At 40.8% G+C, this 17,107-nt stretch overlaps 2 protein-coding genes across 2 annotated transcripts in view; one reads left to right on the top strand and one right to left on the bottom strand.

Moving 5' to 3' along the window:
* LOC132577983 (phosphatidylinositol-glycan biosynthesis class F protein-like) overlaps positions 1-670 on the bottom strand; it is a 32,373-nt gene extending 31,703 nt beyond the window's left edge. Inside the window, exon 1 of the mRNA XM_060247777.1 lies at positions 504-670. The gene's annotated coding sequence lies outside the window, so the exon portion shown is untranslated. The remainder of the gene's footprint in view (positions 1-503) is intronic.
* Positions 667-9,588, top strand: LOC132577989 (cysteine-rich PDZ-binding protein). The gene is made up of 5 exons (XM_060247790.1): positions 667-878; positions 3,446-3,511; positions 4,300-4,354; positions 5,865-5,968; positions 8,706-9,588. Exons 1-5 carry the CDS (start codon positions 863-865, stop codon positions 8,768-8,770), a joined length of 306 nt encoding a protein of 101 aa, XP_060103773.1. The 5' UTR covers positions 667-862; the 3' UTR covers positions 8,771-9,588.
* Positions 9,589-17,107: the final 7,519 nt, after the last annotated feature.

Genomic DNA, 17,107 nt, shown 5'->3' on the forward strand with positions numbered 1-17,107 from the left:
AACCAGCCATTTCTTTCTGGGGAATCACTGTTGCCAATTTCCAGGTGAGGGCTGGAGATCACGATCAGCTTCCCTTGAGGTGGGGGGATGCCTCCAGTAAAGCCACATTTTATGTCAGGGCGTAAGCATGCTTCCTCAATTTCTGTACGCACTTACTTGGGTTCAAGCCGCTACCAAGTCAGTGTGATTTACTTTCAAGTCACCCAGAGCCGGACTGGCCTCAGCTCCAAATAAGATCTTCGATGTAGTTACTTGAGACTAACACTTAACTCAAGGGAACTTACTTTTGAATAAGTACGTAGGAGACTGGGATGCTAGGATTTTTTTTTGTTTTTGTTCAGTCGCACAGTCGAGTCCGACTCTTTGCGACCCCATGCTAGGATACAGCCCGCATAATCTCAAGGAGAGCGGTTTACATGAAGGCACAAGACTCCCAGGACCGGAGGGGGGAACGGGGCAAAAGGTGAGCACTAGGCCGAAAGGCTTCCCTTCTTCCATCTTACCTGTAAGTCTTCCACGAGCTACTGGGAGGAGCTTCCCCGCCACATTCATGAGTCACCAGATGAGAGACTCCACGTCCTTTCAACTACAAACCAAAGCCGCCACTACGCCTACGGCCGCCGTCAACAAGAACGTGATAAAACTGACATTGAGCGATCACCAAGCGGATAACCTATGAGGTCGAGCCTTTAAAACAATCCCAACCAATAGGCCCCGAAGGAGGCGGGGCTTCCGCCTGGAAACTAGGAAAAGGAATAAGACCTTAACCGGAAGTTAAGGTCGTTGTTGTTGACAAGTTTTCAAGTCGACCGTCGCTGCTGATTTAGCTTTGGAGTGTGGGCTTCGTCGCGGGTGATTCGCCATGGTGTGCGAGAAATGTAAGTTACTCGCGGGTCAGAGGAGTAGGAGGCTGAAGGAACGGGTCTCTGTTAGGAGGAACGTGACGAAACGTAACAAGGGGTGGATGCTGTTTGTCGGAGGGAGTTCCCTTAAGAGAAATAGTCGTTAAACGCTTCTCTAACTCGGTGATCCTCCCCCCCACCCCCAACCCCCGAGGCTGTTTCGTATGTGTCTGAATGATTAAGTGCTCCTTCTTGGGCTCTGAGTTCCGACACACAGGGAGATTTTGGAAGCCTAGCCTGGAGAGGGCGGGGTGGCATCTTGGTAGGGTATAAAGCCATAGAGTCCACCTTCCAAAGTGGCCATTTTCTCCAGGTGAGCTAATCTTGATTGCCTGGAGATCAGTTGTAATCCCAGGAGATATCCAGCCACCACCTGGAGGCTGGCAACCCTTCCAGCTACCCTCTGTTGTGAACAAAATGATTCTGCTGGGCTCTGTATTAAGTGGGCCCGGAACAGTCTGTTGTCCTGGATCTCCAAGTGTTTTATTTTTAAACTTGCATTGCCAAATCCCACTATTCCCTCACCTTTCCATTTTGAACAAAATATCATAAGAGTTTTAAGCACGCTTGTATTTTAAGTTAAAAAACTATCTTAATTGTGTTTATCTGTATCCTTTATAAAGTTTATATCTTCACTACCGTGGCATTACATTTTATGATGTGCATAGCTTGGCCCCACAAATCTGGCTCTTGTAACAAATGAGTTTGACACCCCTGGGGGTCTTAAAGGTCAAAACCAAAACTTTAACTTGACCCGGTACTTAATTGGAAGCCAGTGCAGTAGGCAGAGCACCAATGTATGTGTGCTCTTAATTGTGTTCCTGTCAGAGCATGTACCTCTGCATACTGGACCAGCTGAAGTTTCCAGATCAGACTCTAGGGTAGCCCTGCATTGACCAAGTTGCAGTAGTCCAGCCTGGAGGTGATCATTGCATGGGTCACTGTGTCTAGATTGGGGTGGGTTGGGAACATTTGTGACTTGGACCACCATAGATAATGCATGCTAGAGAGATGAGATGGGGAGAAGTTTTTGTTCCTAGGTTCCTTAATGTTCAGCAGTGGTGGTGCCAGTTGCTCTATTGGGCTGTTACATGTCAGCAATAATGGTTAGTACATATATAGGGGTTTTTTTTAAAGGTTGTTCAATGTTATTAAGTTTGGTGACTGTTGTTCTCACCATATCATATATAGGGGCTAGGACAGACTACTTTGCCTAAGGCCACCTAGTTAATTCATTATGGAGAATAGATTCTAACTGGGAAGTTTTTGATGTATTATTCAGTTTCTTAGTTACTGTGCTGTACCAGCTGTCAAAAAACTATTAGAAATTCAGAGGTGGGATTTGAGAGAGACAAACTTGAAAGCAGTGATGGTTCAACCCACACACACAATTTCTGAGGCATCTGGGTGATGCTGTCTCTTTTTGGTTAATGTTTGTTAGAGTCTTTATACTTTTCCTATTGGGTCAAGGCAGCTTGGAAATAATAATGAAAACATTACAAATTAAAACCCAAATCTCCTTCTCTTAAAAGATACCTACTACTTATACCCCCTCAGAAGCTCTAGCAAACAAGTCAAATCCTGCAGCTGCTCCTAAGCATATTTAACAAGGAGCCTCCCTCATATAGTAATGTTTACATACCAAGTTATATCAGTTATTTACAGTGTAAGTTCTAAATGGAGGCAGGTTAGTTGTGAGCTCCTGAAAATAGGTACTGTTTGGCAGAAAAAATACGCTAAGATTCGATTCTCTGTGAAATAGATGCTAAACTCACAGCGTATCTTCTTGAATCTAAGATAAGCAGCCATTATGCTGAGCAAGTTCAACTGACTTCTAAACCATATGGTATAAAATACTGAAGAGCTTACCTTGTTCTGAAACTTCAGGTTTTAATAATTAGAGGTGGGTTCATCCACAGTGTATTTTTCATCCATGTGATCAGTCCTGATTTTCTCTGGGCAACATGTGGCAGTCAGCAGGCATTCTTTTGATAACCAGAGGGAGGAAATACAGATCTAATCATAGGAATTTCTGCTGATTGTTTCTATGTCTGTTTTGCTTAAATCTGCTTACCCTACTGTAAAACATAATAATTGTCAAATGTCTCTTTTTAATATCATTTTTAAAATTTTCACTTAATCAGTGTTTATGCATTCCTATGACTTTGGGTCATTTATATGACCCCTACTCTGCTCATTAGAGTTTATGCTTAGCCAATTATGCAGCTTTAGTGTTGCATGCATACTTACTTGGTTGTGAGGTTCACTGTCCCCAGAGAAGATTCCTTCTAATTAAGCATGTCTAGGATCAGGCCCCGTGCATTATGCATAGATGCCTTTCTGTGCTTTTGGAAGAAGAAAAAAGGCACTGTTTTCACTGGAAGACTTAGGAGCAGTCAATTTGTGTAAAAAGTTGTTTTGTGTTCCTGATAGCAGACTTATTTTTGCTAGTGGGCTTAATAAAATCTATTATGTACTGTGAGTATATGATGCTCCTAAGGAATGGATTTCTATTTATTCTGTATTTTTGTGCTGCTTCACAGGTGAAAAGAAACTTGGCACTGTAATTACACCTGATACATGGAAAGATGGTGCACGAAACACTACAGGTATTTTAAAATATATTGCTACAATGTTTGTGACTTGCATGTATTAGGAAAGTTTTGTGTTTGCTACTGAGATCCCTAAGCCTGAAAAATGTTGGTTGGTGTGCAAAATTTTTCTTTAAAATGCCTTTTCTTTAGTATTTTAACCTATTGCATGATATTAATACTCAAGTCCCACTCCTCGTATATGGTAGCCTAGCTTGTTATGTAATTCCAGGATCTTGTACACAACCAGGTGTAAAACGGTAGATGCAACTCAAAAACACTTTGGCTCCTCTTGTTTTGCATCTTCTTCAGACAGTGTACTCCATCTCATGCTCCTGTTTCTGTGACTTTATGGAATCAATATATCACTGAGTTTCAGCTAAGCCTCTGGTCATAGATCAGTTTTATATGGTTCTTCTGATTGCTAGTCTTATTGAGGGCACACCACTACCCAGAATCCTTAACCTAGATGGATATTGACAGCAAATACTATATTTTTTGTTTCTTACATAATTGGAGAACTTTAAGCACATCAGTGGTCTATACATTTCTTTTTTGAGAACTGGTGTGCATATGTTTCACAAATATGCTGCTTCTGGCTTCAATCCTGAGGTGCAGTTTGCCTCTGTGCTTACACCACCTTCAATTTCCATATATGTAGTATGTCAGATACCACATATTGTCAGTAGCAAGCTTCCACTGTGTAGACAGCTTGCATTGTCTTTGGGGGAATATCTGTGTTATCTTTACATTGCCTTAAATAGATCTGTTTCAAGTTTATGTTAACTTATTATTTGTTTTATTAGAAAGTGGTGGGCGAAAACTAAATGAAAATAAGGCATTGACATCGAAGAAGGCAAGGTAATTGTTGTTCTGTATCTAGTAAAAATACTTAACAAAATTAATATTCCATAAAGAATGGAAGGAACTTTTCCCCTCCCCCATCTTCCATCTCTCCTTTGTCCTTATCCTCTCTTACATTTCATTGGATCACATTAGCTGTCCTGGGAATTTTTTTCCACCTTTTCTTCACCCCATGAATGCTGTCAACAAACATCCATTGCTATTACATCCATATCTTGGTTTGCTGCTTATATCTCTTGTCCTTCTCCTTCAGCAAGGCCTCCTCCCCATATGTCCTTGGCCTGCTGCCATGTGCACTCAGCAGTAGTGAGGAAATGGAGCAATGGAAATAGGGTTGTGTGGCTAGTGTAGCTTGGGGCCTACCTCGGTGGGAACATGTGCAGCCTAGGCTGCGGGAACTGCACTGGCTGCCAATTGTATACCGAGTTCGTTACAAGGTGCTGGTTATTACCTTTAAAGCCCTATATGGCCGAGGACCTGCCTACCTTAGGGACCACCTCTCTCCATATGTTCCCCAGAGAGCACTATGATCTAGTTCATAAAATCTTCTGGAAGTACCTGGGCCAAAGGAGGCCAAATTAAAAACAACTCGAGAACAGGCCTTCTCTATAAAGGCTCCCCAATGGTGGAACCAGCTGCTGGAAGAGGTGCGGGCCCTACGGGATCTTAATCAATTCCGTAGGGCGTGCAAAACCGCCCTCTTCCAACTAGCCTTCTGAGATGGAACCTGGCATAAGCATCACGCCATCTTTAACACAATTGAGATAGTAGCACCACTAAATTATATTGTTTTAGACTGTTTTTAGATTATTTAATGTTTAATTGTGAATTGCATTATCCTGTTTTTATTGTTATAACATGGTTTATGCCATGTCCTGTAAGCCGCCCTGAGCCTGCCTCGGCGGGGAGGGCGGGGTATAAATAAAAAATGTATTTTATTTATATTTAGCTGTCAAAACAGATAAAACAGCAGCGGCTAAAATGGTGGCAAGCCAAACAGCAGTGGTATGTTGAGGGGAGAGGCCATGCATCATCATTCCCAACAGTTGTAATCTTTCTGTTTCTGTCTTACAATCCTCCAAGCATGGTGTAGCAGGGTAGAAATGAAAGGTAACATTGGCAGCTAGTTTATATGTAATTTCCTTATGTACCATCTTTGATTTTGAAAACATTTTACAATATATCATTTGCATAGATCCTGTGGGTTATTTTACCTTTTTGCAAAAAAGATGTGACAAATTCTTGGCAATCATCTGGTGTATGAAAATAATGATGTGCAGGCCAACATCAAATTTTCAGTAAATCAAAAGTGAGGAACAGCATTTGATTGTCTTTATGCAGATGTAACTAGGAAATTTCTTTGGATCTCATTATTAGTTACTTTTAATGTAACTAATAATGTCCTCTCTTTTCCCCACCAACTGCACAAGAGTAAATAGGGATACTTAATGTATTCTGTCAAAAAGAATTCATGTTCTTGTGGTTTTGTTTTTCATGGTCTTTCTAGATTTGATCCTTATGGCAAAAACAAGTTTGCGATATGCCGAATTTGTAAAAGTTCAGTTCACCAGCCAGGGTCCCACTACTGCCAGGGGTGTGCTTACAAGAAGGGTAAGGCATTTGACATACTTTCTTTTCATTTGTTTTCTTACTAGCTATAACAAGTAACTTGTTTGTGCACCAAGAACTAAGGTTATCAGTAATCTGGCTGTCTTTCAATTATTCCAGTATAAAAAATGGAAACCTTTTCATGTTACTGAGTGCAACAATATGCATATAAAATACGTCTGTAACCAGGATTTCAGATTTGGTGGGATACACAGGAGGATTTTTTGTTCAGGGGGCAGGCTCTGGGCACTGAAATGTCTACTCAGGAGTAGGCTCTCAGGAGAGAGCCAGTTTGGAGTAGTGATTAAGTGTGTGGACTCTTATCTGGGAGAACCGGGTTTGATTTCCCACTTCTCCACTTACAGCTGCTGGAATGGCCTTGGGTTAGCCGTAGCTATTGTAGGAGTTGTCCTTGAAAGGGCAGCTTCTGTGAGAGCTCACTCAGCCCCACCCACCTCACAAGGTGTTTGTTGTGAGGGGAGAAGATATAGGAGATTGTAAGCCTCTCTGATTCAGAGATAAGGGCAGGGTATAAATCTGCAGTCTTCTTCTTCTTTCCCTGCAAATGCCATACTGCCTGGGCTTCTACCAAGCTGCAGAAACCAGGAATGCACTTGTAGGGCTTCTTCAACTGCCCGTGCCCCTTTGTTCCACTGCTCCTGATGGGCCAGCCCAGGGTGCTAGGGGGGAGCCTGGGGCCAAGCACACCTTCCTACTGCTGCTGCCTGCCCAGGGCTCAGCAGCACCAGCTCTGGAGCAGCGATGGTGCAAGAGGCTTGGATGTGGGTCATCCATCTGGCAGAGAATTCACAAGAAGGGGTGCCCAGGTTGCCCAACCAGCTTCCCCAGGCAGGCGGAGGTGATCCAATCTGGCTGTGTCTTCCCTTAAATCCTCCCATTGCCAGACTTTCTCCAGTGCTCACCCTCCTTGGGCTGTCCATTGCTGAGGGAAGAGGTAGGAGCTGCCTGCATCTAGAGGCAGGGGGAAGACATGGACTCACCTCATTTGCAGCCCTGGGCCCAGCCAGCAGCAGCTGCTGCTCTTCTCACCACCCAGGGACCAGGACCAGGGTCTGAAGGGGCAGGGCTGGGATATCCCCACCCCGCTCCCCCAGTGGGCAAGTCCTAGGTGCAAGTACAAGAAAGCGCCACCCATAAGTGGACCTGATAACCAAGAGTGTTGTCCCCCCTTCACCATCTCAGAGTCTGGGTTATGGTGAAGTTGTCCATATTTACATATGGACATTGTACAATGCAGAAGTGAAATTTTTAGTTCCTGTTCAGATAGACATCAGTAGCCTGTGAAGCAGATTTTCAGATTATGTGCTTATCAGTGACATTGGCATTTCTACAACTTCATGAAAATCATAGCAAGTTTTATGATATTGTGTATTAATGCTATGCATTTCTTGGTCAGTTTGGTTGTAACGGCCAATGTGTAAACCTATAGGAAAGTTTTTAGGGTACAAATACAATATTGGCTATTTTTCTGTCATATGAAACAAACCAAATTTTCACTGAATTGTGATGAGTAGAACTACCAGGCTGAGTTGTGAGTGTAGCTGCCCAAGAGCTGATGTTAGCTTTGCTTAATTTCACATTGATCCTAGAGTATAGTTGGTAGGTACCTGATAGCAGAGGTGTGAAAGCCTGGAAAAAACTGGAAAAAATCAAAAACTTCCCTCCCCTCTCCAGCTTTTTAAAAAATTCTGAGAGAAAAATTGGACATTTGGGGCAGTACTGAAAAAAAACTGCTGTGAAATATTTTACCTTTTTGAATGAGTGAAATCCTCTTTAAGACATGGTGGACATTCTGTCTATACATACAGCTGTTAAATCCATGATGCATTTCTACACCTAGGATACCTGATCTTCATAAAGGGAACTTCCCAGCAGTTGTATGCTTTCTGTTATCCTTTCAACTTAATGTGGTTGACCAGTTCACCTCTTTCTGAAACCACTGTGATACATTTACCCACAGATTAGGTAAATTATTGCCCTATCCACAGACTAGGTAAAAAGTAGTTTATTGCAGGAAAGAAAACAGATCAGGAGGTGGAGCAGAAACTTCACCAAAGCCTGAGAGAAACACTGAAAGTTTTATTGAGAAACTAGCTTTGTCTAACCAGATAGCAAAAATTAAGGTCTATGTGCTAAGGTAGCATAGGATATATCAGCGTGCAGTTTTCTCAAATATTGGGTATATTTGCAATTTTGCTTATACCAAACTAAGGCATTTATAACTTTTAAATTACATAAATATGTTAAATATTACAATTTTATATGCCAGGTAAATTATAAATGATGCATTTTATGCTATGAAAGCAATAAAATTAGTCTGTTTGATAGGAAAGTAAGTATTGCATATATTTCAATTTCCCCCAAAATGTCTGTTTTCTTCTGCGGTGGAAAACCTTCACATTTGGGGGGGGGAGGGGTTTGGGGGGGACAGGGTTGTGGCTTCAAAATTTTCAGAAATTTTACATCTGAAGACAGGAGCCTTGCTCAAACTAAGCAAGTTTGGATCTAAGCAGATAGGAACCTTCATAGGAACCTTATGTAGCATCCCCACCCCTTGAGTTCCATGAAGGAAGAATGAAAGGCTAGAAATGTAATAAATAGACCTCCATTTGTTTGGAGGTCTACAAAAGTCTGAAACTACAAAAAAAAGAATCTCACTGTTATGCCTATTGCATTAGTAGTAGAGGTTTGCTTTAACTTCACTCTTTTTCCTTAATAGGCATCTGCTCAATGTGTGGAAAGAAAGTCTTGGATACAAAAAACTACAAGCAAACTTCTGTATAATTGTATACTGTGAGCTCTTCTCATTCACCCCCTTGGAGATTAAACTTGGTTGACAAACATGATCCATTTGGGCCAAATGCTGAAATTTACTTGGGCTTTTAGTGGCATTTTTCTGGCTTTATAACTTGGCTGTAAAATGGTCTAATTAATGTTTGTTCTGTTTTTACCACAAAGGAGCCTTAATGCTGCCTCGTAACTTGATCTGGTTGTAATCACTGTTTGAATTTTTGACACAGTGATATAGCAGTGATCCACCAGTGACACTTAGTGGTATAAATATTTACATTTTCTTATAAACACACTTATGCTATTTGTCTGAACTTTCAAAATCTAAAAACCATTTGTGGAAAATGTAAGGGTGAAAATATTTATCAACTTTTTCTTCACCAGGTGATAACCTCCAGGACTTGTGTTTATATTGTGAGATGCTGAGTATGCCAGCTGTAGGAATAAATAGCAAACTTGCATCTATGTTTAACAGTGTAAAAAATATAATGTACAACTTGTGTTCCCCCAGCCAACTTGAGCTCCCTAGGGCTCCGTAAACATCCTAGATTTGTTGCCTACTGCTAAGTAGCATAGTTAGAGACTATGTTTTTGGCTTGGCAGGTCCCAAGTTCTGAAGCCCTGAAATGAAATGTTCCAGTGAAGACTAATCTTTTTTTAATCTGGGTTTGTTGGACTGAAATATAAGATGGAATTTACAAGACCAATGTAAATTAGTTTTCAGCCTTTTGGTGTCAATTGAGGCCTAGCTTGTATGTAAACAAGTTTTGAGTATGTTGTATTAAAATTGAGAGATGATCCAGGAAACGTAATTATTTTATTGTGTGTGTTCTGTTCTTGTGCACTGTTTTCTTTTTCATGTCAGTTCCTGCTATCCAAAGCAATATTACATTCTTTCCATTATATTATAGTTAATACATCTATTGCATATTTCAGTTAGTGAGCAGCAGAGATGGGCTGCAACATGGTTGTAAACCCAGATGCATAAACAAAGGACTGAGGTATTCTGTATTTTACCTGGTATGTTTTTACAAATTAAGTTCGATACTAGAAGAAGGGACACAGCAGGTAAGATCTGCCCATTGCAGCTCTGCAAGAACTCAATTCAATTGAATGGAGAAAGGGCTTTCAGCTCTTCCAGCTAGGGTTGCCAGCTGTGGTTTAGGAAATTCCTGGAGATTTTGGGGGGTGGAGCCTGGGAAGGGCAGGATTTAGCAAAGGGAGGGACTTAAATGGGGTATAATGACAGGGAGTCTACCTTTCAAGGCAGCCGTTTTCTCCAGGTGAACTGATCTCTGTTGCCTGGAGATCAATTGTAACAGCAAGAGAGCTCCTATCACCTGGAGGTTGGCAATCCTGGGCTTAACCCTCGCACTCATGGAATGTTTCACTAATCAAAAGCATTCCTCCCATGACTGTTCTTTCTTTAAAGTACAGGGAGAGACAAAGGAAACCATGTTTTTCCTTTCCAGGGTTAATGGCAGACAAAGTTGGTTAGCAAAACTGAAAATCCTTTTCTCCATGCTGTGCAGGGTCCGTTGCTGCTGCAATCACCCTTTGGAAGTCACAGCAAAATCCAGTCATAGATCTTCCAGATCATCTGCTTGAACACACCTTCAAATGTTACTTTTAAACATTCATGATGTGTTGGTTAGCCTTATTTTAGTCTGCTGAAATTGCTACTATGGCACCTCTGTGTGCTAATTGGCAGCATATTATCTTGTCCAGTTGTTCATTATGGGTATGGCTTCTTTGCACTGATACTTGGTCTAAATCTCTATGATTCTTTATGCATGTGAGTGTGTTGGTTCTTTCTGGTAGCGTAGTTTTACATGGAGTGGCTTCTTACTGTTTGATATGTTTTGAACAAAGTCTTTATACTTTGTGAAAGAATGTCCTATAAGGACTAATCAGTGCAGTGACAGATGCTTCTTAAATGTGCTTCTGATTTCAGGGAGGCAAAATTTGGGTAGATCCAAGAATAGCTGGTAGATACATTGAACAATAATTTGTTCTAGGCGCATTTCTTGTGCTAGCATGATCAGCTGTCAATTCTGTGTTGTCAGTGGAATTACCATACTGTATGTATGGTTGCTAGCAAGGTTCATACTGTCATGTTTTTCATGCTTTCTTCCCTATTGTCAATAGTTAATTTTAAAGGGCTGCTAGTTATTATTTCAGGAAGCAAGCAAATGCCCCATTATAACAACACACCACAGTTTTAGACAAGCGGCTTAGCCCTCGTATTGAGCAATGTCTTCTAATTCTACAGTCTAGAGAAGTAATTTCTTGTAGCAAGAGGGAAGTTTGTACAGAAAATTTAAAGGATTGTCTTGTAAGTCTCTTGTATTTTACAAAAACAGGTAAAGACTAGTCTTTCGTATGCTTTTCAGTTGCAGGCAGAAACTGACAGACATAAACAAGTTCATAAACAAGTGAGGTAGAATTCATAATGTCCCAGCAGCAACTACAATCTATAATCCACCAAGTAAAGAACAATCTCTTGTATATTTCCCAATGGTACTTTGTACGGTATCAGAGCCATTTTGGATGAGATCCTTTCTCAAGAGATGTATAAATCCAACTGTGGTGCAATAACCATTGAGCAGCAGAAAAATCAGATTGCACACATAAGCTTCCCAATACATTCACAGCACAGTAGCACTCAATACCTGTTGTAAAATACAAGAGATTGTTCTTTATTTCGTGGACTGTACATTGTAGTTCCTGCTGGAATATTTATGAACTCCACCTATCTTGTCTATGAGCTCTGGTTTCTCTTCAGATCGCATAAATCTTTTGCCTTTTTCTACCTGTCACTTTCTACCTGCAATTGGAAAAAGTATGTACAGTTCCTGATGAAAAATTGTTTATGCACTTTACTTATCAGCTGATGTCTTTACTGAATATTCAAGTTTGGAATAGTTTGATGCCCCCCCTTCCCGATATGCTTTATATATTCATGTCTATTGTGCTTTCATAAATATGTTGTTCTAACACAGGTGTGGCCAAACTTGCTTTAACGTAAGAGCCACATAGAATAAATGTCAGATATTTGAGAGCTGAAAGACATAAATGTCAGATGTTGGAAGGAAGGAAAATGGAGGGGGGAAGAGGTGGAAAGAAAGCAACTTTAAATGCATTTTTCATGCTGCTTGGTGGCTTGGCAAAAAGTGATTTAAAGAAAGAGATGCCTTTTCCAAGTCAGCCATTGGGGTGATGGGGGCTTCGAGAGCCACACAATATGTGTGAAAGAGCTGCAGTTTGGCCACCCCTGTTCTACTACTTAATGTTTGATTTTCATGTTTTGATTCTGTAAGATTTCACATCTGTCCCTGGGGTGGATGCTGTTCTTCTACCCTAACTCGCTTTCAGTAGGATGCACACTTGAATGCATATCCTGTTGATATTCTGTTGCAAGTAGTCATTTACAAATACCTTTGGATTGGTGCTGGTATTTAGGTACAAGTTAGGCATTCTTTCCAAAAGCTAGTTCCCAGTACCTTGTCATCTACAGGTGTGCTCCTGAGAGATGGAACCTGGATGGAGATAGACAAGTAGGGGCAGGTTTGATTCTGAATAAGCTGGAATTGATTAGCCTCCTTCAAAAGAAGAGATCTAGGAGTATGCTCCTTTTCTTTCTCCTATGTAGGGCATTGTGAATGGTTGCCATATTGCTCTTGCTGTATTAAAAGAGGGGATTGGATAAATATATGGAGCAGAGATCCATCGATGGCTATTAACCACAAGGTATATATGAAACTCTCTGGCTGGGGCAAGTGATGCTCTGTGTACTTGGTGCTTTGGGGGAGGGGGGCAACAGTGAAAGGGCTTCTAGTGTCCTGGCCCAATTGGTGGACCTCCTGATGGCACCTGTTTCTGGGGAGGGGTTTTTTTTTGCCACTGTGACAGTGTTAGACTGGATGAGCCACTGGCCTGATCCAACATGGCTTCTCTTATGTTTAATAGGAGTAACATTTACTTCCGTTGTTACTAGGTGGCCCAGTTCTTACAGACTTACAGGTTTGGGGAGGGGGATGAAATATGTCTTTGTAGAAATTAATTGGTTTTTTATCATTTTCACCACTGCCCTAAAAGTGCTCTGCAATTTTAAATAATAGCTTACAATCCAATAGACATGATACAAAAATAGAAAAAGTGAGGAAAAGGAAAGTATGCAAATTCATATGCCAGCTGTTTCATGATTTCTTATAATAGTTATGTAGGACAAGATGCAGCGACTGTACCAGGAGAAGGTTGTGGGATGGGAGGAGCTAAATAGGAGTTTGTCCCAACCAAGCTCCAGAAGACCACTATGCCTTCTTTCTCTCCATAATGCAGACAGGTACAGTATCTGCTGCTTGGGACAAATGCTGCAAATCCTTCATGATGGCACTTCTCTACCCCGCTCCCTCCGTTATAATGATAATAGCAAAATGACTAATATGCTCTGCTGCTAACTTTAGGAAGTAATTTTAGCATTAGCTGAGCAGGAAGATATTGTGGTCCCATTACCAAGACCTGCTAAAATAATAAAGCTGTGAAGCGGCTTTTGATTCCCATGGAACTCTTTCTATGCTTTGCTGTTGAGGCTCAATCTGAATCATGATAATAAAATGATTCACAGAAGCTCTTTGCAGGTGCATTAAGTTGGTTTATATTCTCTGTGAAAGATGACATTGCACTAAACCATATGAAGATAAAACTATGCTGTGGAGATTCAATCTTAACTTGTTCTATACCATCATTACAGCACAAAAGCAGAATAAAAAAGGAAGGCAATGATGATAACAGGTACCATTTAATATAGCCGATTTTCATTTCTGAACACAATACAACTATGCAAGAAACCATTTGCTACTAACATGACAAGCTAAGCTGGAATCCATAGCTGCTGTTCTGTATTAAAAGCATTTTGTAAAAGCAGCAGTACACTAACAACACTTTGGGGTTATGTATATATTTTAGCACCACATTTATAGTTATTTTACTGACAAGAAACCCTCTCAAACTGCAGAATTGAGTGAGCTGTAAAATACTAGGACTAGGGCCTTTCCATTTAAGCAAACATTTTTTCAGGAAATGCCAACACTTTCTACAGCATGTTAAGTCATATAAGGCACATTCCAAGTTGTGGTGTGCAGTTCTCTGAGGATAATGTGGTAGTGTTACAGTACTTTAACAGCCATATCTTGAAATGAATACTCACAATAAACATTGAATAAGACAAGTATTGTATAACAAAATAGGAGTTGATTGCACCTTTAAGACCAACTTAGTCAGAATGTAAGCTTTCGTGTGCATGCATACCACATATAGCTGATGAGGTTTGGAATGCCAAGTGGTACAGTTAAAATCCAATAGAATAGTAAAATTAACAAATTCAGAAAACTTTTGATCTGGGTTGCTTTAGCGTGGAAAACCATAAAACAGTGACATGTCAGAATGTGAGAATGCCTATTCTATTGCTAATAATTAACAGGCATTCTCACATTCTGACATGTTACTGTTTTATGGCTTCCTGTGCTAATGCAACCCAGAGCAAAAGTTTTCTGAATTTGTTAATTTTACTATTCTGCTATTGGATTTTAACTTTGTACCACTTGGCAATCCAAACCCCACAGCTATATGTGGGAACTGTACCTCATTCCTTGTCTGAAGAAGTGTGCATGCACACGAAAGCTTACGTTCTGAATAAAACTAAGTTGGTTTTAAAGGTGCAATCAACTCCTATTTTGTTCTGCTACTTCAGACCAACAAGGATCTATCTACAAGTATTGTATATTTACTTCATTTGTATCCTGCCTTATTCTCCAATGGTGGTGTTTATATCGTCTGCTAAATGACACTGATTGAATGAAAACTTCATGCACTGGAACTAATCTCTAATGGACAACAGAGTATATAAAAATGAGTGTTTACTCATAATTCTGATTTAGGATAATCTCTTTTGCTGCCTAGACCAAAGCTACCTAAAAATACTGTAAAGCCCAGCTAGTAGCCAAATGCAGAGGCAGTTGGCTATCTGAATAAGGAGCAATGCATTATGTACGTATCATTCTTCCTGATAGCCATACCCCAATCTATGTGGGGAAACCCTTAGAAAAGCAACAAAAGCCCCATTCACTGTTCAGGAGGAAGAGCAAAGAATGGGCACTTACCCTTGACCAGCTGATTTGTGCAACTGTTCTTTTTCTAATTAGGTTACACATACATGGCCTCTGGCAGTTGCTAGAAAGCAGCCAAGTGGGGGGGCCTGTAAAATGTCTTGACATGGATGGCCCAGGCTAGCCAGATCTCATCAGATCTCATAAGTTAAAGCAAGGTCAGCCTTGGTTAGTAATTGGATGGGAAGATCACCAAGGAAGTCAGGGTTGCTAAGGAGGAGGAGCTGGATTTATATCCCACCCTTCACTCAGAGTCTCAGGGCAGTTTATAATCTCCTTCACTTCTCCCCACAACAGACACCCTGTGAGGTAGGTGGGACCAGGGCCTTTTTTGTAGAAAAAGCCCAGCAGGAACTCATTTGCATATTAGGCCACACCCCCTAACACCAAGCCAGCCAGAACTGCATTCTTGGTCATAAAAAGCCCTGGTAGGGCTGAGAGCTTTGAGAGAACAGCTCTGAGAAAACTGTGACTGATCTAACGTCACCCAGCTGTGGCTGCATGTCAAAGAGTGGGGAATCAAACCTGGTTCTCCAGATTAGAATCTACCACTCTTGCCCACTATAAACTGGCTCTCTTCCCAGAGGCAAGTAATGGCAAACCACCTCTGAACATTTTTTGCCTTGAAAACCCTACAGCAGGGGTGTCAAACACATGGCCTGGGGGTCAAATGAGGCTCCCAGTGGGCTCCTATCAGGCCCCTGAGCAACTGGCTGTCATCTGCTTCCTTCTCCCTCTCTCTTGCTTCCTTCTGAATAACAGCTTGCTTTGCAAGGCTTGTTCAATCGCACAGGAGCTACAGAGCAAAGCCTCTATTTTCTCCATTGGCTGAGGCTCCTCCCTTGGGGAAGAAGTGGAGGAGGGATAGCTTGTTTTGCCAGGCTCTCAATCGCACAGCAGAGCTACTGAGCCAAGCCTCTCTTCCCTCTATCTACTGAGGCTCCTCCACCTCTTCATCTCCTGGGGAAGGAAGTAAAGATGCCACGCAGTGGTTCAGCTCAAGGTCCGTTCCAGAGGAAGACTCCAGGATTTATCATCTAAGTTTCAATATTATAACATCTTCAACAGTGGAATGAACTTATATGAATTGTTCTGGACCTCAATGTTCATGGAAATTACTCCTGAATATTTTTACTTAGTATTTGTGAAATTCCAACATTAATTTTATGGTGCTTTCCACCCAATTTCAATCATTTCCCATTTTAAGTTCAATTTATTTCATAGGAATCAATCCTTCATTCTATGTAACATACGTGTATGGGTGTGTGTTACATAGAATGAAGGACTGATTCCTATAAAATAAATTGAACGAATTGGGAAATGATTGAAATTGGGTGGAAAGCACCATAAAATTAATATCAGAATTTCACAAATACTAAGTAAAAATATTTAGGAGTAATTTCCATGAACATTATGATCCAGAACAATTCATTTAAGCTCATTCCACTGTTGAAGATGTTATAATAGTGAAACGGAGATAATAAATCCTGGGGTCTTCCTCTGGAATGGACTTTGAGCTGAACCATTTTTATTCATAATTGCCTAGTGTTGGGTTACTGTTTAAATTTAATCTTTACCGTCACTCCAGTATTTTTTTGTTATATTGAAGGAAGGAAAGAGCCAGAGCTTCCTTTGCCCAGTTCCCTGGATCCCATGAGAGAGCTACAAAGAAAGCACCTTTAAGACCAATGAGTGTTAATGTTTTAAGTATGTTTTAACTTTTTTAAAAAAAAAATCAATTGTGTCTGTGTCCTTTATAAAGTTTAGTATCTCTGCTACCTAATCTTAAATAGGTACCCACATGGCCTGGTCCGACATGGCCCAGCCCAATGACCTGGCCCAACGAAGTCTTATTTATGTCAGATTCAGCCTTCATAACAAATGAGTTTGACACTCCTGCCATACAGGGTCACTATATGTCAGCTATGACTTGATGGCACTTTCCACCACCATAAGAGAATACAGCTAGCTAGATTAATATCTACAATTCAGACTTAATGCAATCCAAAGCAGAATTATGCTCTTCTAAACCCATTGCCTTCCATGGACTGAGAATGGTGTAACTCTGCTTAGGTGCTTAAACAGTTATTCCCCACCAACACTCGGAAGTGTAGTGTATGCTGTATATATCTAGCATCAGATTCTCTTAACAGAATTTTTGCAA

Source organism: Heteronotia binoei, chromosome 1 (genome assembly GCF_032191835.1).
Source record: "Heteronotia binoei isolate CCM8104 ecotype False Entrance Well chromosome 1, APGP_CSIRO_Hbin_v1, whole genome shotgun sequence".
Taxonomy (NCBI): domain Eukaryota; kingdom Metazoa; phylum Chordata; class Lepidosauria; order Squamata; family Gekkonidae; genus Heteronotia; species Heteronotia binoei.

Bases quoted from the DNA above. Each gene is read 5' to 3' on its own strand.
- LOC132577989 (XM_060247790.1), top strand. The intron at 3,512-4,299 runs GTATTTTAAAAT...TTGTTTTATTAG, and splicing joins TGGTGCACGAAACACTACAG to AAAGTGGTGGGCGAAAACTA. The intron at 5,969-8,705 runs GTAAGGCATTTG...TTTCCTTAATAG, and splicing joins GGGGTGTGCTTACAAGAAGG to GCATCTGCTCAATGTGTGGA.